This window comes from Lissotriton vulgaris, chromosome 9, assembly GCF_964263255.1.
Source record: "Lissotriton vulgaris chromosome 9, aLisVul1.2, whole genome shotgun sequence".
NCBI lineage: Eukaryota > Metazoa > Chordata > Amphibia > Caudata > Salamandridae > Lissotriton > Lissotriton vulgaris.
The window spans coordinates 184778448-184801841 of NC_141697.1; the positions used below are offsets into that span (position 1 = coordinate 184778448).

Below are 23394 nucleotides of genomic sequence, written 5' to 3' on the forward strand. Positions count from 1 at the left end.
TGAATATTCCCGCCTATGTGCGGGGACCGTGGAGTACATTAAAAAAATATATGATTTTTCCACAAGTAAGACAATGCAGCCTTAATGAAAGCCATGCCTTTAAGGCAGTCATGACCCATAGCTTACCATTATGCCTCAGGGGTGACAGTTAGGTCAGTTGTTCTTTCCGGCAGGACCCAGAAGTTTCACCTCTTTTTTGGCTTTTTGTCAAAAATATTTTACTTAAAACCTTCTTAGTTCCTTTTCACTCAACATCTTACACCTGTTGGATTGAGGAGCTACCAGTTTGACAGAATTTTTCATTTTTTCTGTCAAAAAATGCCTTCTCTGTTTGATCCTTGCCCTTCTTGTGGCAAAAAGAAGGCCAATACAAACACCAGTCAAGCGGGGCAGAGAAAAAGGGGGGGGCGGGTTCCCAAAACATCTTTACTCCATGGTTATTTCCATAGGAAAATGTATGATCTGCTTCTATGGTTACCCCCACTTTGTGCCTCTGACTAGTCTGATTGGGATCCTGCTAATCAGGACCCCAGACTCTGTGCTTTCTCCCCTAAATTGGTTATGGTGAGTACTTGGGTACATCTCAGATTGGATACTGGTGTTCCCTAGTATATGGTCCTGAGGTACCCAAGGCATAGGTACACCAGGTGTCCCCACGGGCTGAAGCATGTACTATGCCTCCCATGGGAGACCACTCAAACTGTAACTACAGGCCTGCCATTGCAGCCTGTGTAAGCTTGTGCTAGCACCACTCACGACGGATATAGGTTCCCTATGTCTGAGGTCAATGCGCTTAAAACCTATAAGTCACCCCCAAAGCAGGCCTTTCAATCCTAAAGGCACGGTGCTCGGTTCGAAGTGTGAGGGTGCCCCGGCATGAGCAGGACACCCAAACAACCTTTGGAGTTCATTCTCCCGGGTTGTAAGTGCAACAGCCCTTATGATACATAGAGCGGCCATGGTATAAAACATGTTTGAATCACACCTTCACACCATAAACGGTGTGGAAGGTATGATTCTATGCAACGAAAAGCACCTCCGGGAGGCCCTAGTGCTCTCGGTACCAGTCTTCTAGACCCAGACAGCACAAAAGGCTGCTGTCGACTAGAGACACGATTCTGCCCTACTGTTGCTGAGCCAAGCTCGAGTAGGAGAAGGCAGAACAATAGGTCACAGGTGACCACCTTCCAGACAAGGTTTAGTGTATTGGGGCCGGGTGGGAGCACTTGCCAGCACCACTCAGTCTGCTTGAGGGGCACATTTGGTGCACTCCTCGCCTAGTCCAGCTCAAACCAGCTCAGGGAGCTGTTGGCTCTCGCTCTGGCGTGAAACTAGACAAACGGCATGGGAGTATCCTCCCTACTGTCCGACCCCTCCCCAGGGAGGGAAACCTGAATCGTCCCTACCCTTTCCTGTAGGCACATAAGGGCTTACCTGTAGGTGGGTCTCTAGATCCATATCAGGACACTACTTATTCGACCATCTGGGCACTCTGGACATCGCTCTGGGTATCGAGACAAACTGTGAAGACTCCTGGTCTCATCACCCTGTTCGTCTGCTGCACAGTCTGTGCTCCATACAGGAACCTTCCAAGGCCTGTGGTCATCCATCCAAGACACCTGAAGGAATCTCCCTTGAAGTGAAGGAGTCATTTCCCTGTATCTGCAGGCACTGCAACAAAGCTGACTGGTCTGCTGTTCCTGGGCTCCCACAGACTCCGAAAGGCACAGCTACATAGGTGGTGGTTCTTCACATCCCTCAAGGCCTGCCCTGTCACCAAGTTTGAGGCCAGTATCCCTCATCAGAGCCACAGGACCCGAACCCCTGTGCACTGCGTCGACTTGCCATTGCAAAGGCTTGTTGGCTTCCTTCCTCCAAGACCTTCGGACTACAAGTAGCCCTAACCTCAAGCATCTCCTGTGACCCAAATCATCATGCTCAACGCATCGCTAGCACCGTGGGCCTGCATCTTTGGTGAGCTGCTTGAAGTCCTCTTGAGACTCCGGTGCCTCAAGCAGGTGGGTCCTCTTGAGGGTCTTCTTTGAATTCAGAGTGCTTCCCAGATTGCTTGGGGCCAGCTCTGACTCCCCTGCTTGTGGTGAGTCACCAGTACCTTGCTGGTCTCGGCACTTCACCTTCTTTGCTTTCGACGTTGATTGCAGTTGACAAGGCTTGTTGGTGCTCCCAATGGACAACGACTCCTCAACTCTCGACATCCGACGGCTTGTGAACGACTACTGGTCTTCCACAGGGTCGCCTGGTCCACACAGTTGCAGCTCCAAGGTCACCGTCAGTTCTCCTGCAACACCCGATATTGGTGGGCATTAGTCTTCCGTGCCTGGTGGTCACTCCTAAGTGGCATAGACTGTCTGCTCTGCTTGTAGGTACTCACACATCCTAAATCCAACTTTAGGTTCTACCGGACACTTTCACCCTCTCCAGCAGCGGCATCTTCCCGAAGTCATTCATTGAGTTCGACAGCGGTTTCTGATGTAACTTCACACCTATGCACCCGGCTTCCCTGGTGTAGGTATCCTGGTTCCTAGGGTATCCACGGGTGGGGTGGCTCTCTAACCTTCTGTCTTCCACAGGGTTTCTTCAGGGTCAGCTGGGAAGGGTCCTTCTTTAAAATTGCAACCATGACTTACCCATGGACTTGTATTGAGCCTGCGGTCGTGTTCCAACTCTTCACACGGCCTCCATGGGGTCCTGGGTACTTACCTCTGGTGGTTCCTTGGGTCCCCGGCACTTCTACATCTTCTCAGCATAGATCTGAATTGAATCGTGGTTTACTTACCACTATTTTAGTATATGGTTTGGTCTCCCCGTGGCAGCCACTGTGCATTTGTGTTACTTACCTGTTTGTTTGCAAAGTATTGTGTGCATTGTGTACATCTCCGGGTAGGAGATGTCTCTAGGTGTTAGTGAGTGTCTTAAAATAAACATATTTTTTTAATACACTGTGTGCTCCTTACTATGGGAAGTAGAAACAACATCTTAACTTAGATTGATACAAATCAAAGTGCTACACAGAATGTACTATTCCTGCAAAACTATTGTGAAAATGGGAAAAAGGAAAATGCATTATGTAACCGGAATTGTACTCCGTTAGGTACATACTACCATATAAAATGGGAATGCCCAATAATCCAACAATACTGGGAAGGGGTAGCGTCACAGCTACACGTGTGTAGGAAGGAGCCGTCTCTTCAGCCTAGGCTGTACCTCCTTAACATATGGGAGGCAACGGACTTGGCCCGGTAACCCTGGGGATGGCAATGGTAAAACAAAATATAGCCCGTAGGTGGGAACACAGAAAAAAATAACAGTTGAGGAATGGAAGCAAGACATGGACTGGTGCATGTTATCAGAAAAAACTGTCTTTGTAAACAAGGGATGCCCCAGGAAGTAGGATTGAATATGGGGAAATTGGAATGCCCACAAGGGATATGTTTGTGCCGCTTCTTCACTACAAGGAAATGGACTTGGAGGGATATATTGGACGTAAATGTTGAAGATACTTAAGGGGTAACGAGCGTCTGGTTCGGCTGGAAATAGCATCTCGAATACAAACTTCATGTATATCCTATGTAATGATAAATAACTACGTTTATTGTACGATTCCAAACTTTAATAAAAAGAAGTTTTTAAAAAATACAAAAAACTGCGTGGTTCTTTTTCACTTAATCTATACCTGGTAAAACAAGCTGCTTTACACTACTTCTGGACTAAGCCTGTAGGCTGCTTTCCACAGCTGCCACTTAGAGAGCTTCACAAGGTTTTCTAAGACCACAAAATTCACCATAAGGGTCGTCCGGATTAGTGCAGGGTGCCCACTTACATAAGTGTATACCGTATAGTAAGCCAGCTTCTCACGGAAACTTTAGACACAGCTACACCCAAACTGCTGAACAGAATTACACCAAATTTGGCCGGAAGGTAGCTCTAGGTTCAGAAAGCACTCTTTTTGTTAAATGGTGTAAATACGTACAGTAGTTCCTGAGAGATTCAAATGTTTCTCAGATATCTAACTATGGGCGTTGAGGATCCGCGAACCCTCCCGATCTAGAGCCTGGGATCGGATTGGCTGCCAACACTTCACACTAGGAAGTGTTGGCAGCCATCTTGTGACTCGGTTCAACAGAGTCACAAGAAAAAAAGGTTAAAAAAAACATTTAAAAACAATAAAATGGGGCAGGGTAGAAAGACTTTGAGCAAGTGAGATCATTTTGCTCTCACTTGTTCAAAGTGGTGCACTTTGCTTTTTACCCCCAGAGAGTTGCATCTCAGCAGCTACCTTGGGGATAAAAAGCCATGCCGGCTCCCATATGAGCCGGGAGCAGGCTGGGAAGGCAGGGGCCTTCAGGCTCTCACCATGGTCCCCAACCATCTGGCCATGTCTCGGATGATAGGGTCTCCAAGGGCCGAAAATGGCCCAGGAGGGGCCCACCTCCTTTAAAAAAAATTCTAGGCCCCGGGGGATGGGTTCCCTGGAGCCCTAAATGGTCAAGGGTAGGTGGCCACACGGCTCACCTACCTAAAATTTAAAAAAAAAGCAGCAAGCGGATAGAGGGTCCGCCCTCTTTGTCTACTACTCTGCAAACGCGCCTCCAGGTGCGCTGCTTATTGGGGGATGAAATCCGCTTCGATGTGGAGGGTCCATAGGGGCCAACTAACCCACCTGGTACCTCCAGTATGCCCCACACAGTGGGATTGCTCAGAGGTTGTGGACTCTGCAAACGCACCTCTTGGTGAAATGCTGGTGGGGCGATGAGGTCTCCTTGTTTCTTGAGGACCTTCCGGACTAAAGTGGACTTTATCCCCAAGCAGCAGGGCTGCGGGGGGGGGGGAATCTCATTTGAGATGTAATATTTGACATTACCAGTGCATTGTGGGGGTGCAAGTTATAGTTAACTCCGCTAACATTTCTCTGGTTTTGTATGAGTGAAATGTCAGCCTAATTATATAGGTTTCCACAGTTCCCCAAAAGAAATTAGAATGCACTCCACAGCAGCCTGTTCAGCAAGAACGTTATTTCGGAGAATGCTTAGCTTCGTGGGCACAGACTTTCTTCGCCGACCGGTTTCGGAGCCTCCTGCTCCTTCACGGGCGTGTCCCTGAAACACAGCAAATTTCACTCAGCATGTGTTAGAATCCTTCTGCGTGTTTAAGCATTTTGAAAGGTACTCGTTACCGCCCTCTGGTGGGTGGTCCTTTAGTGGAGCATGCTGGAGTTTGTAGTGCAAAGCCTGTGGTTGCTGCTTCGTATGGGTAATGAGTATAATTAAAACCCTCTGGTGGGCTCCGTGCCCTTGATGCTAAGAAGTTTTCAAAGGGCTGTTGCCTTGCTCGCAGGCCGATAGTGTACAACCCTTGCAAACTCGTCATTTCCTTCGACGGTGGTGCAATTCCTCGCGGTTTTGGGGAACATTGTAGAGATATATATATATATATATATTTCTTCATAATGACCATCCCTCTCAAGAGATCCAGCTGCACTTATATTGCAGCAACACCTTACATGGAAGCCAACACGTTTCAGCTTATGCCTTTGTAGCGCCATGTATTGGGACCACGTGATTATCTTTGACAACCATTGTTTTAATTGATTCTATGTGTTCTAATCCACTTTGCCCCATGCATTTTGTTGGTTGGTTGATTGCTTTATTTCGATATGCATATCATAAAAGCATTACAAAAATATATAAAACAGCACATCGTAAAAGACTGTACATTAAAAACAAAGCAGATAAAAAGTAGCAATTTGATCAGAAATAAATTAATTAAGAAAAAGATTAAATTGATATGGACAGTCTTTTTGAGCGGATCAACTATGCCCATTTTAAAAATTTGGATACAGCACAAACGATGGGAGAGGATGTATCAGTTAGTAAAATCCGTAGAGCCACTAAATACTGGCGAGTACCCAATTGTCTACAGAGTGGTTTAAGCCAGTGGGATCTTGGGCGGGCGTAGTCCGGACATTCAAAAAGGAAGTGTGCCACGGTTTCGGGTCTATTAGTGCATAGGGCGCAGTGGCGTGATGCCTGCATAGGCATATTCCATCTAGAGATGAGATCTGCTAGAGGTAGTGTGCCTAGTCTGAATTTGATAAAGAGTGCCCGGTCCACAAATGGTGATTATGTCCAGATAAGGCTCGAAGGCAACAACGTCTTTTATTTTCAGATAAGCTGCGGTGGAGTTGCAGTGACGCTGGTTGCTGATGAGTTTGGCGGAGACCCATTCCCAGTATAGTTTTTTAAGGGTCGCCTTCGGGGGGGCAGAGTGGGTAGACCAACAAGACCCCAATCCTAAGTCCCCTAGAAGATTTTTAATGTCCCTGAGCCATTTGATCTTCTGCCAGCCATCCGAACCCATCACCTCTAATAACCCGTCTGCATATGATTTTAGTTCCGGGACCCTCCACAAGCGAGGCCGGAGGCGGGCCTGGTCCTTGATTGCTTTACAACCCGCATCCAGAAGCACCGGAACTGTCGGGGTACTCATCGGGATGGCCAAAAGGTCCTTTAGAAATTTGTTCTCTGACTTTGACAAGGACTCCATGTTACCTAGGCCCCATAACTCAGCTCCGTAGAGTGATGCAGTTACAGCTCGGGCTTTGTAGATGTCAATTATTGGAGCTACACATTGTTTAGATGAATTGTTGTACTCCTTCAACAAAGCTCCCCCCACCCTTTTGTGGCTGATGGTCATTTTGTTGATATGGGGAGTCCAGCTCATGACATCGCTCATACGAATTCCCAAATAGTCAAATTCTGACACTCTTTCAAGAGGAATAGAGTTCAGGATAGGAGGGCGGCCAAGCTTGCGGGGGGGGGGGGTGCATGATTAGATATTTGGTTTTGTCCACATTGATGACAAGTCCTCTATTTGCACAGAAGTCCTGGAAGCGGTTCAAAAGCTTCTGGAGGCCCTGGGGTGTCTTGGAAATGGGGAGGGTGTCGTCGGCGAACAACAGGGTTGGGATCCTTACGCCCCTCCAAGGAGGGGGCGTCTGCTGGTTCACCAAGCAGGTGCTCTACCACCCCATTCACATACAAGGAGAATAGGGTGGGAGCTAGTACGCAGCCCTGCCGGACGCCCCTGACAACCGGGATCCTATCGGTCTTTTCCCCATTCAGTCCCCATCGGACCTGAGCATAATTAGCGTTATGCAGTTTGATGAGGAGCATTAAGAGGTAAGGGGGCATCCCAAGACCATACAACACCCTCCAGAGTTCGTCCCTGGGAACCAGGTCAAAGGCAGTCTTCAGGTCTATAAAGGCCAGGTAGAGACTGCCTTTGCCCAGCTCCACCACCTTCCAGTACAGTAACAGGAGTCTAAAGACTTGCTCGATAGTTCCTGTACCTGATCGAAAACCAGCTTGCATGTCGGACAACATGTGGTTATCATCCACCCATTGGAGAATCCTCCCTAGAATAGCTTTTCCCGCCACCTTCTGGGTTGAGTCAATGAGGCTTATAGGCCTATAATTCCCCCGGTAAGTCCCGACAATCATTTTTAAAAATTGGGACTACCTCTGCCCCTTTCCAAGACTCTGGCACAGGGCCTCCCTTGATGATAGCATTAAGAAGGGCAGAGATCAACACCCCCCATTCACCCGGATAGGCTCGGAGAAGGTCCTCTGGCAACCCATCCAGTCCAGCTGCTTTAAGTGGTATTAAGGATTTTATCAAGTTCGTGACCTCCCGTGCGGAGAAGAGGTCGGTGCCTCTATCCAAGTATAGGGGGGGGGAAGGACAGAGGGGTCATTAAGTGTACCTTCTACGGCAGAATAGAGTGCCTTAAAATGATTAAACCACGCTTGGGCAGTGATAGGGTAGGTCCTCAAGGTGTCATCAGGACGATTCCTACTACCCACCAGGTCCCAAAACCCTTTGGCATCTCTCCCTCGACTAGCGGCCAAGAGGTCCTGCCAGAAGTTATCCTCCCATTACTTTTTGGCATTTTTTAGGCAATGTGAGTATAGCCTTCTGGCCTCCCTGGTCCTGATTTGTGATTTAGATTTAACTGCTTCAACAAGCAGTGTCTTCGCTTCCCTGCATTTGCGATTAAACTAGCCCTGTCTGGCCCGGGGACGTAGATTCTTTCTGTTGGGGCTAGCTGGGACAATAAAAAGGTCACTTAGAGCCTGGGTTAAGATACAAAACCTGTCGGACACCTCCACCAACCCACCCTCCAGAGAGTCAAGGTTATCTAGGGCTGCCGCTAAGAGCTGCGTTATGGAGGATATTTTCTCGACAGAGCGACAGCTTGGCCCACTTTAGCCGTCGACCGCAGTTAGAGACAGATGACATGTCCGGGACGGTGGGACAAGGGGTTCGGCACCCTATACCTTCTAACCACCAAGGAGTCAGAGCAAGCGAGAGCGGGTTGTGATCGCTCTCGACGGAGGGTATAATCTCCATGTCTTTTACAGCGCTCCATAGGTGGACGTCAAGAAGAATATAGTCAATTCTTGACGTATGGCCTGGCCTATTATATGTGGGCAATTGGGTGGTACTATTGATGCATTACTGAGCCAGGGATTCGTTATAGATAGGGAAAGTGAGTTGTGGTCACTCTCCACAGTAGGTATAACAGCCATATCTTCGACCAGACTCCAGAGTTTTAGGTCCAACAGAATGCAGTCAATCCTTGAGGTATGATCGACTCTGTTGTACGTAGGAGCACCCAGCCGATCTGAAATTGTACGGCCGTTCGTGGCTCTTAGACCAAACTCTAATGTCAGTGCATTTAACTGTATTGCACTGCGGGACCAACGTTTTATCGGAGGGATGGTAAGTGTGGGGATACCCCATCTACAATCTTCCTCTCCTAAGTCTGGGATGTCATCCATAGGTAGTGGCTCATAGGTGCAATTAAAGCCACCTGCTACTAAGGTATGATTAGCTTCCGTATGGTCTCTAAGCTGCACTTCGAGGTTAGATATTACCGATGAGATGCACCCATTTTTAGTGCCTCTAGCATAGATGTTGTATAGAACGAGGGAAAGGCCTCTACAATGGTTAGTCAAGAGAATTCCTAGAATATCTGGGCTGTGTACCTGCTTGGGTGTTATACAGCAGTTAAGGGAAATGCTTACCCAGATAAGGAGACCCCCCGAAGGACGTCCCTTCCCGTGCCTGGGTTTCTCAGCAGGCACAAAGTGGGTTACAGATCCGACCCGGTGGAGCGGTTCAGTGCTCCAGGTCTCCTGGAACAGGCAGATCTTGTGTGCTTCAACCAAATCGCTCCACTCGGGCAGTCCCAATTTTCTATGGATGCCTGCAAGGTTCCAGCTAAGGATTTTTATTGTTTCCTTAGAGGTTTTGTTTATATTTTTAGTAGTATCGCTATAGCTATGGGGTTCCAAGCATTCCCTTTCTAGCGTAGGGGATGTTAACTGGGTTGGGCTAGTGACTATCGTGGATGGAGGATTAGGGCAGGCGGGATGTAATACAGTTGGCGTGCACTCCTCCTCACCCCGATTCAAGTCCAAATATGAGTTGGTAGTTTCCTCAAAAGTGAGTCAATCTACCTCATCAAGAGCACAAAATCTATTCCAGTGAGCAAACTGAGATAGAAATGGGTCAACTACAGGGGGACCTTGCCATGGTTGCTGCCACCGGTGAGTAGTGTGATGGGGAGCGTGTGTGTACACTCTGTTGGTTGGATAGCTGAATCTTGGGGGTTGTTGTCTTGGTGCCACAGGTAGAAAATAGGATAGAGGAAGTGGGTGGATTTGGGTAGTTGGCCCACTACTAGGTGCATTGCATATGTAATTTACTACCCCTGCATCCCTAAAATTAACAGTTACAACATCTCCTGCTATAGTCTTAGTGTTTCTTCCCACCCACTCTCCTCTTCTGACTGCAAGTATTTCACCACACATATGAAAAGGTAACGGTCTGTGTAGCTGCAGCCACTGAGCACACATTTCTCAGCTCAACAAAGGATTCCCTTCTTCCCTCCTTCAAAGGTGGTACACCCGTCAATACAACCACAAAGGGGGAGGCTTCCGGTGGCAAGTTGATTGTCTTATAGCGAGCCGGTCTTGTTTTTAGTTCTTGGTTTTTGTTTGGAGAAGAAGTTGATGTTAAATTGGTACCCATACTTTGAGAGCCCTTTGCTGGTTGATTGGGCACTTTTTTGGAACCCAAGTTCGATTGGGTCACCGTAATTTATTTATTTATTTATTTTCGAGATTTTTATTGCGCATACAAATACCCGGAGGTGTCTCGGCGCATAAGGGGCTAAGAGCGATCAAACAGCAGCTTACTGGTTAAACAACCATGTTTTTAATAGCCTACGGAAGCTCATCAGATTGGGGGCAGTTTTAATCGCCAACGGCAGCAGATTCCACAATTTGGGTGTGGCCACCAAGAAGCGCCTATCTCCCCATGTAACAGTTCTTGAGCGAGGCACTGGGAGAAGGCGGGTGTTGGCAGATCTAAGCTGCCTCTTGGGGATCTACGGCTGAAACTCTTCTGTCAGAAATCTAGGCCCGACACCCTGTATTGCCTTATAGGCAATGCAGAGGGCCTTAAATTTAATTCGGTTCTCTACTTTTAGCCAATGTAGGTGACGAATGGCAAGAGTAGTGGACTGGCGACGGGGGATGTCAAGAAGAATCCTTGCAGCCGCATTTTGTACGGACTGCAGTTTCGCTATGACATGTTTCTGAGTGTTTAAAAAAAGAGCGTTCCCATAGTCAATTTTTGAAAAGACTAGGGTGGAGACCAAGGTCTTCCCAGCTGAGGTAGGGAGGTAGGGCAGTAATTTCTTGATTTTCTTTAAGATAAAGAATGCAGCTGACACAACCTTGTTGACATGAAGGCTGAAAGACAGCTTGCTATCAAAAATAGCCCCCAGATTTCTAACCTTCTCTACCGGGGCGGGTGGAGAGCCCAGCTGGACAGGCCACCAGATGGAGGACCATTCCGGAGAGAGCTTACCGAAAGTCATAATCTCGGTTTTATCCGAGTTGAGCCTCAGACAATTGGAGGCCATCCATGTGCTAACCGCAAGCATGGCCTTTTGGAAATTGGCTGCCACCACTGGGCCATCCTTGTGGATTGCCAGGACCAGTTGGGTATCGTCTGCGTACGACGTAAGTCGTAGTCCATGGGCCTTTATTATCCTCGCTAAGTGCGCTACATAGATATTAAATAGCGTAGGACTTAGCGAGGAGCCCTGTGGGACTTCACAGGGGAGTGCAGAGACAGGAGAGTAGAAATCACCCAACTTCACTGTCTGGGTACGGTTGGCCAGGAAAGATGAAATGAGATCCCTGGCCATGCTGTTTATCCCCAGGGCTGCGACACGGTCGACCAAAATAGCATGGTCGACCGTGTCAAAGGCCGCAGACAAATCTAAGAGGATCAGGACGGCCACACCTCCCTGGTCCATGATGGCTCTGATCTCATCTGAGGCCTTTATTAAAGCGGTCTCGGTTCCGTGCCCTTTCCTGAAACCAAACTGCGTTTCGTCGAGAAGTTGGTGAGTGTCGACGAACTCCGAGAGTTGTTTGTTCATCAGAGATTCGCAAATTTTGGCCGGAAAGGGGAGACATGCAATTGGTCTGTAGCTGGCCCCAGCTGTGGGATCCAGGGAGGGTTTTTTCAAGAGTGGTTTAACCACCGCTTTCTTCCAAGGGGTTGGATAATGACCAGTTTGAAATGCAGTGTTGCAGATTTCCATAAGTGGTTGTGAGATCACTTCGCTTAGGTTAGCCATCACAGAGGGAGGGCAAGGGTCCAAGGGGGAACCAGACTTAATGGTCGAAATGAGACTACTGATGTGGTCTTGAGTGATGGAGGCAAAAGAAGAAAAAAGATCGTAATCGTGATCTAAGGTTGATTCATCCCTAATACAGACTCTGGGTTTGTTCCTTATGTCCTCCTCAAAAGATGAATATATGTCTGCCACCTTGGTAGTAAAAAAGGTGGACAGAGCATTACAGAAGGTCTGAGAAGGTTCAACCCCGGGTCCAGTGGGAGGAGTGGACAGTGTGGTGACAGCTGAAAACAGTTCTCTTGCGGAGTTCTTGGCATTCTCTATTTGAGCAGAGAAAAAGGTACTTTTTCGAGCTGTGATCGCCCTTTTTAATACTGTAAGGGCATCCTTATAGGATTGCTTGGCTATGGGGCAATAGAATTTCCTCCAACGCCTTTCTAGGTTCCTACAGTGCTGTCGATGGAGCCTAAGTTCTTCGGTGTACCAGGCCGCCGACGGAGTTGTTCGGTTGGGTCTCGTACACTTCTCCGGGGCCACTTGATCAGCAGCATTCCGAATCCAATCTTGGAAATCGGAGGCTGATAAAGCAGGGTTGCCTCTTCCCATAGGACGGGATAGTGCCAGAAGATCTGACATCTGAGGAATGTCCACATTCTTCCAGGAACGAGCCCCTGTCCTTGTTCGTGGCCTGGAGGGGGGAGGACCGGTGACGCTGGGAGTTGAGGGAGTGGGAGCAGATTTTTCCCCAGATTGAATCGGGTGTTGAGTAACTGCTCCTGAGCTTGCTGGAAATGATTTGGCCTTGGTGGTAGCATCTTTTGAGGGTTTGCTGATAGTGGTGTTTCCCAGGGGCATCTCTTTCGATTTTCCATGAGGCGCAATTACCACATTTCCACTTACTTTATTAGAGCCAGTCCATTTGGTATTGATTAATGATGTCAGTCTATCAATTTTGGACATTAGGGGCTTAATATGAGCAGATATCGTGGCTTCAAGATCTGATTTTAGATCTGCTACCATATTTTCAACCCAACACGGTATGCCTGATGCGGAGTTTGGAGCGGGTGACACTAAGTTATGATTCCGTGCATTATTTTTTGGCTTTTTCTTTGGCTCGCTATTTGTAGGACCTATACTCCCTAATCCTGGCAATGTACTGCTTATCGTTCCATCGTCCCTTGTAGGAATTGGGTCAGGTGACATTTTTTGTAGGTTTGCCTGTTGTTCAGTTGAAGGCTGGCCGCATGGAAGGTCTGCAAAAGAGGCGGTGACTCCGAGGCTTAAATCTAGATCGTCAGTAACATCTTGTGATGGGACCGCAGGATCAACTGCCACCTCCTGGGTGTCAGGCAGAAATATTGTTGGCGGCAAGGATAACCTCCTTTCAGTATTAGCAATAGCGGAAGATACAGCCCCTATAGTCTGTTGTAACATGATATCAATTGCTGTGAGGGTAGGAACCGGTTGCGGGGCAATTTCTTTTTGTCTCATTTTAGAACGTAGAACAGGCATTCTACCGGCTTTCAGACCCTTCCTCATACTGTATCGAGTCAAGGGGTAGTGTCAGAGTGCGCAAGGGGTAGAGAGTCTTAGGATCCTAACCTTTAGCACTCGGTAGTCGGCAGGAAAGAGGGGTGGCCCGGCCTCTTCTGGCCGCTGAGGGCCGTAGAGGGCCCGCCCTTTGCCCGGGCTTCGCCCGCGCCTCCGTCCGCGCGCGTCCCGTGTTCGCGTCAGGAGGCGTGGCTAAGTAGGAGGAGGAGGAGGGGGGGGGGGGCGGGAAGAGGCACCAGGTGCGCGAGCTGGTGTTGCGCAAGCACTCCTGGTCCTCGCAGTCCCGCTCCCGAGTACAGCGAATGGTTCTCCTCACGAGCGTTGGTGACTGAGCACACAGGCTCCCAAGTCACGGGCAAGTTCCCTTGAACACAAAGGTACTGGGCAGAAGGGTTTCTCCGTTCACCACACCACGACTGCGAATTCCCTTTTTGTCAGAACTAGTCCTGCCATTGAGGGCCCTCAGGTCAAACTCCATTGTTAGGGAATTAACCTGGAGCACCACTTCAGTCCATCTTTTAATTGGGCTAAGTTCTAGAGCCGGTATCCCCCTCCTGTTATCATCCTCCTCTTGATCTTGGGTGACTTCTGAGCCAAGGGGCTCAAAGGTGCAATTGAAGTCACCCGCTACCAGGGTACAGGGCTTATAGGGAGAGGAACGAAGCAGAGCCTCAAGACGGGCTATGGTGGGGGATTCTCTACCCCCCTTTGTGCCTCGTGCATAGATATTAAAAATGTTTAAAATAACACGTCCTTTGGGGGTTTTTAGGGTAATGTTAAGGAGGTCCAGGCATTTTGTATCGTGCTCCTCCACCCTACAGTTAAGCGAGGAAGCTACCCAAACAAGTAGGGCACCCAAAGGACGACCCCTGCCAGTCTCGGAGTGTACCGCAGGTATATGGTGAGAAGAATATCCTGCCTTATGTAGGGGCTCCCTACTCCAGGTTTCCTGGAACAGACATATGGAGTTCTGCTCCACAAGTGCGTTCCAGTCGGGCAGGGCTAGCTTCCTGTCCAGACCAGCCACATTCCAGCTGAGAACCCTAATAGGTGGGTCCGCCACAGCCGCAATGCTAAAGGGCTCGACAGGGCCAACCGAGTCTACCTCTCCTACGGTGGGACAGACATTGGCAGGCACAATTAGATCCCTCCCCTCCCCTAGTTCCCTAGTTTCCACTGAGACAACCTGCTCCCCTGGAGTGGTCAAGGGGTCGTTACATTCTGCAGATGGAGGACTGGGCATCAGATGTTCGGACCACCCAAACCTCCTGGGAGTCGGGGAGTCAGTACCCCTGGTACCCCAGCTCGGCATTGGCCAAACTGCATGCCACTGGGGTACAGTTGTAGCTAAGTGCCATTGGCCACAAGCACTATTTTGGGCGGTATACACGGGGGGTCGGCCTAAGTAGTTCATGACCGGCCGCGGGTAGAAGTATGTTAGATCAACTGCTTCGACACCAGGACCAGCCGTGGCCTGCCCTAAGCTACATATTGAGTGGGCAGCTCTCACGTCTTGGAAATTAACCACCACACAATCCCCCTCGAACTGTTTTTTTCCCCTTGACCGATCCATCCCACCCTGCGCACACCAAGAATCAAGCCATCCACTCCCAAGGGAAGGGGTCTGTTGGCTTGCAACCAGTGGATAACTTTATTCTTCAGTGCCTGGTGGGTTTCCTGCTGGGCGTCCTTCAAGGTGGGAACCTTGATAAGGACAACAACATATGGTTGGCACTCAGGGGGGAGATTGACTGGGGGACACTTTCGTGCCACCTTATGTGGTATAACCACTGGGCTAGGAATTTTAGGATGGCAAATAGTTGTTTTTGCCTTTGGAGCAGTAACTACTCCCCTGACTTCAGTGGGTGGAACAACCAGTGGTTTAGAATTAGAGCCAGCCCCTCCCTCTTGCCGCTTCTTTTGGTCAGGTTTAGAATTGGCAGTCCTCGCTACTGGGGGGGTACTGGCATGGACCTGGACAACATGGGTATTGGGTGTCGGCTTTGCACTAGCCGGGGGCCCAGATGTCAAAGTCTTCCCAGTGGCTTGTGCAAGAGCAGACGGTAACGATGAGGCTCCCTGTATTAGGCCCACAGAATCCCTTTTCCCATCAATACCATCTACAGTGTCCTCCCTGAGCTTAGACTGTAGTTTTATGAGGGATTTCAGGGAGAAAAAAATTGTCCCGGGTGGTCTGTTCAAATCTATCTAGCCTGTCCCCAGACTCTTAACTTGGTCAATAAGCGGTACCAGCAAGGACTTGACCAGTTTCTCAATAAACTCAGGGGAGGGCACCTCGTGTGGAAATGTGGGTAGTGCCGGGACCGAGTAATGAGACAGAGGAATTTCTGCCGCTGGTGCTAATGGAGCAGTACTCCCAGATGATCCTGGCCCTCCAGCATCCAGTTGCATAGGACCTCTGGGGACATGTTTCCTTGGTCGCTTGTGGAGCGAGGAGTAACTCCCCTTCCGTGTACTAATAACCCTCTTTCTTTTCTTATGAACCAGACAAGCTCGCGCCTGGGGCAACGGGTTATGAGCTAGTAAGGGAACCTGAGTGGATAGTTGGGGATTATGGCCAGAGGGGGTAGTTATGAGTGAGACAGGGGGGGGGGGGTCAACAGCCACTGGGCTAAGACTGGGGGGAAGGGGATTTATTATTAAGCTTTCCAGCCTGTCAATACCTGCCCCAATGGCTGCAATCCATGGCTGTGCGGACAGATTCTTGGGCAAAGGGGAGGTAGGGTAGGTGGAGATTGGAGACAGGGCATGTGCAACAGCTCCCAAGGAGGAGCGTTTGGAAGGGAAGGAGTCTTGTGAGAGGCCACGTTCCGTCATCACAATCTCCTTTTCAATGACCGCTGCTACCCTCGTAATGAATTTGTCCATTGTACCAATCATTGTGCTCCCACTAACGCCTTCACCCCCACCCCTCAGTGCTTTACCAGAGCGTGTAGACATGTTGGCCTCTATACCCACAGGGGTACTCCGAGCTCTTGCACCAGAAGCGGCGGATGGCCCAGCCCAGCCTCTGTCAGCCCCTGACTGCCACAGACTGCCCGCCCTTTGCTCGGGCTTTGCTCGGCGTCCCGCTGAGCGGCAGTCCGATGGTTAAATAAGGGGCGTTGCAGTCAGGGGGGCGTGTCTTGCTGGGAGCGCGGCCGTGCACACCTGTGCAGCGCAGGGACTCCTGGTCTTGTGAGTCCCTGCTGGCGCTCCCTCGGAAGACTCGCGGTGCTCCCTCCTCCTTCCTGGTGCCAGCTGAAGCTCCGGCAGCCTCTACCCCTCGCCTCTCGCCGCGCAGCGGCACCCGCGGAGCAGGTGCTGCAAGGTGTTGTTTGGCGGTGAGACGGCGGATCCCTCCAGGGATAAGGGGAGGCTGTGTGCGAGGAAAGTTGGCTTTTGCGGCAAACCGGCAACGCCCAGGTCAGTTTCCTCCGTCCAAAGGGTCCCATGCATTTCATGTTCCCTTAAATCTTCAGATTGGGAGTGTTTGCTTGTTACAGTCTTGCCAGGAACAGAACGTGTGAGATGTGCGTTTGAAAGCATGAGAGAGAGAAAGGTGTGGCATGTACTTCTCTATCTTGGAGTGTAGTGTTATAGGCAGTTGTGCCCAAATGTGCATTATGTTGCATATTGGGAAGTGTTTACTATAGGCTTGGACATGCCCTCATGCCATCTTGAATTCCGACTGTCTAGCTTGAACTGTGAACACACAACCAGGCCCCCAGATCACTCACGTTGTTTAGGTAATCCCCGTTTCAGATTGTTTTCTGTACTTTTGAGGAGGTTTTCTATTATATATACACATACATACATACATACACACATATATACACACATACAAACATTTGCATAGTGTTTCATTTGACATCTGGGAAAGCCTTTCTGCTAGAGTGTTGCACAATTAAAGCCCCAAGCCTAATTCAGAAAACTGTCTTTTGATGTGCCTAATTTTTAGTTTTTGAGTGAAACTCCTTTACAGGTGTTCTCTTATTCCGCCATGTGTGTGCCTCCATGGGGAGTGCTGGATTTCTATAATTAGGGAGTGCGCAGCAGGCCAGCCTTCAACCGGGCAAACTCTGCAAATATATATATTCTTAATGTACTCTGGGGTCCCAGCACATGGGCAAGAATATTCAGTGCGTATGACTATTGATGAAAATCCCCTGAAAGTGAACCATGGTTGTGGTTTTTAAGCACTTACTGAGGAGGTACTGGGGTGTGGGGGGTGAGGGGGGTGGTCGAGAGTGAGGGGTGGGGAAGGGGTTTGGATACTTGCAACTGGAGATGGTGTGCACACGAGGCAAATGTACGGTTTGCTGTTTTTTCTTTGTTTTCTTTTGTTGGTTGTGCTGCAACTGTATCGTACAGTTTTGTTATGTGTAGCCGTGGCAATGGGCTTGCTCCAATAACCAAAAAATGTTTGAAAAAAAAATTCCATGGTTTAAAAATACAGTTCTTATAGACACCAAACGCGATATTCCTACTTGCTCCCAGTTGAAAGTTAGCACTTTTTAAATGTAATAAGGTAACCCAATGTTATCCAGTGGGAAAGGCAGGCCTTGCATTAGTGAAAAACTAAGTCTTTAACTACCAAGGCATGTAAAATGTACAAGTACATGCGCAGATTTTTAAATGCACTGCATCCTGGCCTGTGGGCTGTCTAGGGTCTACCCTACTGACAGCATATGTATTAAAAAGGAACGTTCAGGTCTGGCAAAAGGTTTATTTTGCTAAGCCGAAATAGAAGTTTAAATCTGCACACACCGGCTAAATGGAAGGCCTGAGACATGTTTAAAGGACTAATAAATGAGTAGCACAATAAGTCCTGCAGACACCCAATAGTATTGAATTTACAGGTCCTGGATATATGTAGTACCACTGTACTATGGACTTGCAAGTAAATTAAATGTGCCAATTAGGTATAAGTTAATTTCAACATTTTTAAAGGTGAGAGCACACGCACTTTAGCACTGGTTAGCAGTGGTAATGTGCAGAGTCCCAAGCCAAAAAAAAAATTTCGTTTAATAGTTACTCTTGACAAAAGACAACATTTTTATAGGTAAATGGGAATCTGGAGGATAGGGAAAGAGGAAAGGGGCGGGATGAAGAGAGGAAAGAAGTGGGATTCTTAATGCCTTAACAGACCAATCAGAAATTCATCTTTCCCTTTGGTAATTGGCAGGATGAGCAAGGTGGAAAAACATCTAGAGATATTTGTTTTCATGAGGCTTAGGAGTCTCATCCACTTATGCAATACATCAGCAATCGTGGCAGGAGGGATAAAATTTTTATAGCCCACAAGAAACTTTATAGCAAAGACATGCATATCCAGGATCCAGGGCAAGTCCACGTCCACAGCAAGTCAATCCCCTCAAAATTACTCCTAATCCAGCACGGGTGAATACTGAAAAGGGACAAAGAGAGATGAGGCTCTCCCTGCATGCTCTTAATCCGCTTGTGTAGCTGTTTTTCAATATCCAAAAAAGCACCTTGGAAATGAAGGCAACACAAGCACACACAACTGTAATAAAATGCACAGAAACATAAATACCATAAACATAAAAAGGGTATAATTTGCTGTCGCCTTAACAGGTCACAACCATACATAGTATAGTGGAGTTTCTTTAGAAGAGACAACAAAATAGACAATTAAGAAAACATACCTCAAAGAATTTTCTCTCGATGTCAGGGTTTTTCCCCATGGTCCTTTTTTCAAAGCAGCAAAGGATAATCGTGTTGGGACTCGCTAGCTCCTTCAATGTCCTCAGCAAGGGTTCTAGAGACTAGACAAAGAATACAGTAATTTACTTCTTAATATCGACAGCACTGCCCAACAAAACATCCAATTAGAACAGAAGTAGGACAAGTACATTTGTGGTGTTTCAGGTACTTAAACCTTGGTTAACCACATTCACCAATAGCTGTGAGAAACGTCCTGGCAAAGCCCACAGACCTGGACTTAATGAGCCAAGACACAGAGTACAAAACAAATCACACCTGTATCTGCCACGCCTGTACAACATGCCTCTATCTTCACCTCTTATCTGTAAGCACTATTTTCTACTTTCCACATCTGATGAACAGCCCAGCACGAGACACGCAAGAATAGATAAAATGATGGACGGAATGCTGAACAATGGAAACATTCACCCCAGTCACAAAGATCTGGGTTTAATCCATTGTTCTTTTGCTCACCACGCCACCCCAGTTTGGACCCAGCCATATCCAAATCAGTCTTGACCCTGTGCCTCATGGGAACAGTCCAGCCCGAACTGCCAAGCCAGGTCCTACCTTGACCCGAAACAGGCATCCTGGGACCAGTTTCGGGGAATCACCCCATATCAGCCAGGCTACCTTGAAACCAGTGGCGCAGTGAGCACGGGACCCACTTCTAGGCATACCCAGTAAACTTTGGGCGACAAACAAAAGGAATAAATGATGGACGGAATGCTGAACAATGCAAACATTCAACAGAGATCGGTACATTTTCACATGAATGGGTTAGCACATTAAGACCTCTACGGCTTTTCCAAAACCGGTCACTGTGTTCGAAGTCTCTTAATGTGACCATTTCTGCCTCAAGTTTGGCATGGGGGAGGATGTGCTAGAATCAGTGTAGGAAAGTGCCTCTTTTTACATGGTTAGCCTCACTTTTTGCCTAATGTGTTTTTGAACTGTAAGTGCACTGGGTACCTGCTAACCAGGTCCCCAGTACCAGATCTCTTTCACAAAGCACTGTACCACGACTGCCACAGCTACAGCTACCCTGTAAATCCCCAGTAAATGGTACCAATGGTACCTAGGGCATGAATATTGAAGAGGGTCCGCTGGGGCTGCAGCACTGGTTGTGCCATCCCAGGACCCCATGAACAAGGCACACAACCCTGTGTGCCATTCCACCCATACATGCATGAGATATAGGTAAGTCACCCCTACTGCAGGCCTTTAGCCCTGAGGCAGGGTGCATTATATCTCATGTGTGGGCATATCAGAATGAGCAGATATGCCCCTGCAATGTCCAGTCCATTCTTTGATGTTGTAAGTGAACAGGGAAGCTATAAAGAGTACATAGGCTGAAACACGAGTTTCTTAGCTTCACTGATTTCTGGGATGTTTGGTACCAAACATCTTGCCTTAATTACGCTCTGATCCCAGTGTTGGGTTTATTAATACATTCACAGCATTCACATTCACAGACAAAGGACTAACACTGCTGCCTATATACTATTTTGGCAGCCATCTTGAACAACCTGCTGAGCAGCAGTAACTGCAAAAAAGGTATTTACATCACCACACTCGAGTACATTGTTTACCTCTCACATATCTATGTACCTACACCTAATTCACTCTGCACCTATTGCACCTATCTCACCCCGCTCATTAGCGTCACCTGGCGCATTAACTTGCAGTGGGCACATCTTTTTTGCTACAATATTTCAGCTGTATTATACGCATAGCTAACTGCTTATATATATAGTTATTTATCTATGTATGCTGCTCCCATCTCTCTTTTTATGCCTATATTGCACCTAGTTGCTAACACAATACTTCAGCAGTATTATACACATAGCTGACTGCTTATATATATGGTTATATATCTATGTACGCTGCTCCCATCTCCTTTTATGCCTATAGTGCACCTAGTTGCTAACACATATTTAGCTCTCACACTAGTACCACTTCTGTCCCTGTAACACATGGTCTGCAGTTATCTCCTGTGACCTATGTAACATACTGTCTCACTAGTGCCCGTTCTGACCCCTGTAACATATGGTCTGCAGTTATCTCATCTGACCTAGGTAACATACTGTCTACAGGCATTTGTAACTTTTTGTCTGCATCTATCTGCGATCCAGCACATCTCCTCTGCTCAATCTCCCACACCCACCTTTCACTTTCCCAACATGGATCACTGCGGCAAGCATACATTTAAAATAATCTACCCACCCGCACTCACAAAAAAAGCCTCTAAACGCTTTAAACACAACCTCCTGAGGTCCCACCCTGAAAGACCCTTTGCGGACACCTACTTCTCTCCGGTAAATGGATCCCTGAACACTGATATCATCTTCCACACCGCACGCAGAGCTCAATGGAGAAAAACCTTCCAGGCCTTACTTAACGTCTCCACCACCAGGAAATCCGCTCACGGACTATCACTCACCATCGCTCCATCCAAACGCTTCCCTGGCAGTACAGTCATTACTATTTACAATAACGGGATTGTTCTAATTCAAGCCACAGACAGGAACCTGGAACTACTTGACAACCTGTTCCCCACTTTCAAAGAGCACCTCTCCAATCGGCGGCCCTCCACACATACCCCAATCCAACTGAACCAGAACTCCACACTTCCAACTAACATCTCAGAACGACCCACCACCTCTGACCCTCACAACGCGACTCTATGCCATCCCAATTACCCCCCCAATCTTTCCACCACCGTCACTCCCTACACCCGCGCCGCACCTAGCTCCCCCCCCTGCTGTGTCCTCTCTCTCCCCCCACTCCCTGCGCCCCCCCTTCTGGCCCCCACTCCTCCCTCAACACCCCCCACCATACTCTTTGCACTCAAACAACTCCTGTCATACACCCTTCCCCCAACATCTCCCTACTCACTCCCTGCACTCCCGCCACTCCTAGCCTTCACTCCGCCCTCATCAGCGCCCCCCATATTCTCGGCACTCAACCCATGCCAGACATACACCCCACCCTCAACATCTCCCCCCCGCCACTCCAAGCCTCCACGCTTCCTTCAACAGTTCAATCCCCACCCTTAGCCCCCCCTCCAATCCTGGTCCCCACTCCCCCCTCAACATCTCCCCCCCACTCTCACTCCCCAATACTACACTTGCCCCCCCACAACGATCAGTCTCCACTCGTCCCGCATTTGCCTCACCCCTCCTGTCGCTGATTACCCTTCCAATAACTCTAACCCCACTTCCAACGGCATGCTGGATATAATCATGACCACCCTCCTCCAAGTGAAAGAGGTCCACTCGCTCAAAGAGTTACTCCTCCCGCACACCGAGCACCAGGCGCGCAACAACCATTGGGCTGAAAGGGCTTCAGCCCCCCCCGTCAGGTTCCGTGGGCCGGGCTGAGGCTGCCAGGCAGTTGTCAAGGTTCATCGAGGGTTTAACTCGATCCGTCCTAAAGCCCTGGCGGTCGCAGCTTTCCTCTTGTTTTTGTGTTTATCCTATTTACCTCTTTCTTTCTTTTAGTAGTCTCCCCTGCATGACCCTTTCATTCCTTAATGGCTGTATCTGCATGACAACAGCGGCGAGACTGGCAAAGTTAAACGGTTTAAAGGTGTTAAGTACAGTCAACCTCCCCCCTCCAGTAATGAACAGAGTATCCTGCAAACAAAAAGAAATACACCCACATCACAACAGATTTTCGCAAAGAATGTAGGGGAGAGATAATTTTAAAGTGGGCCTATGATATACATAGCGTTGCCACATTTTCAGATGCAAATGGGGACGAGGCTGGTAAGTGAATAGCAACTAAATCTGCTGTTAGCCTTAAAAAAAAACACACAACTCTTAACTTTTTTGCTCAGGCAATTTTATTTTATTTTATAATGTCACCAAACTAAATGACAGTGGGATTTTAAATGAAAACAGTACAGTGAGTGTTATAGAAAGTATAGTAGTCTTGAGGAGTTCACAATTTGTATTATAGACAACAAAAATAAGACGTCATCTGGAGCACAGTGAATGTGAAGCTGCAATTATTGCATTTAACAACTGAGTATCGAGGTCATAAAGTCAGGTCATCAAATGTTTAGAGACAAATATTAAACAGCTAAGAGTAAGACTCTGTTACCTTTAATAATAATTTAGGATTTGTGTATGTTGCTTGGTAATAATTTTGATGGGACATATGCATGGCCACTGAAATTCTGCAGCAGGGGAGAGCCAAATTATGCTGCAAGGTTGAGTAAATTATGTGGCATAATTCTGCACATTTTGTGAGAGCATTACTGTATTAATTTGTAATTTTGACACTTTTTAACACTTGTCTAAACATTGGTTGCATCTCATTAATACCAGTTCAAAACTCAAATACAGAAATAAGCAACAGAAAGGTGACCG

General features: G+C 48.1%; 1 protein-coding gene across 3 annotated transcripts in view; it reads right to left on the reverse strand.

The window, feature by feature from the left end:
• The window catches only part of VCPKMT (valosin containing protein lysine methyltransferase), a 75289-nt gene that overhangs the window by 17594 nt on the left and 34301 nt on the right, over positions 1-23394 (reverse strand). For all 3 annotated transcript variants that reach the window (XM_086936600.1, XM_086936599.1, XM_086936601.1), the window contains exon 4: positions 18961-19080. In XM_086936600.1, coding sequence (XP_086792726.1) covers positions 18961-19080 — 120 coding nt within the window. The remainder of the gene's footprint in view (positions 1-18960; positions 19081-23394) is intronic.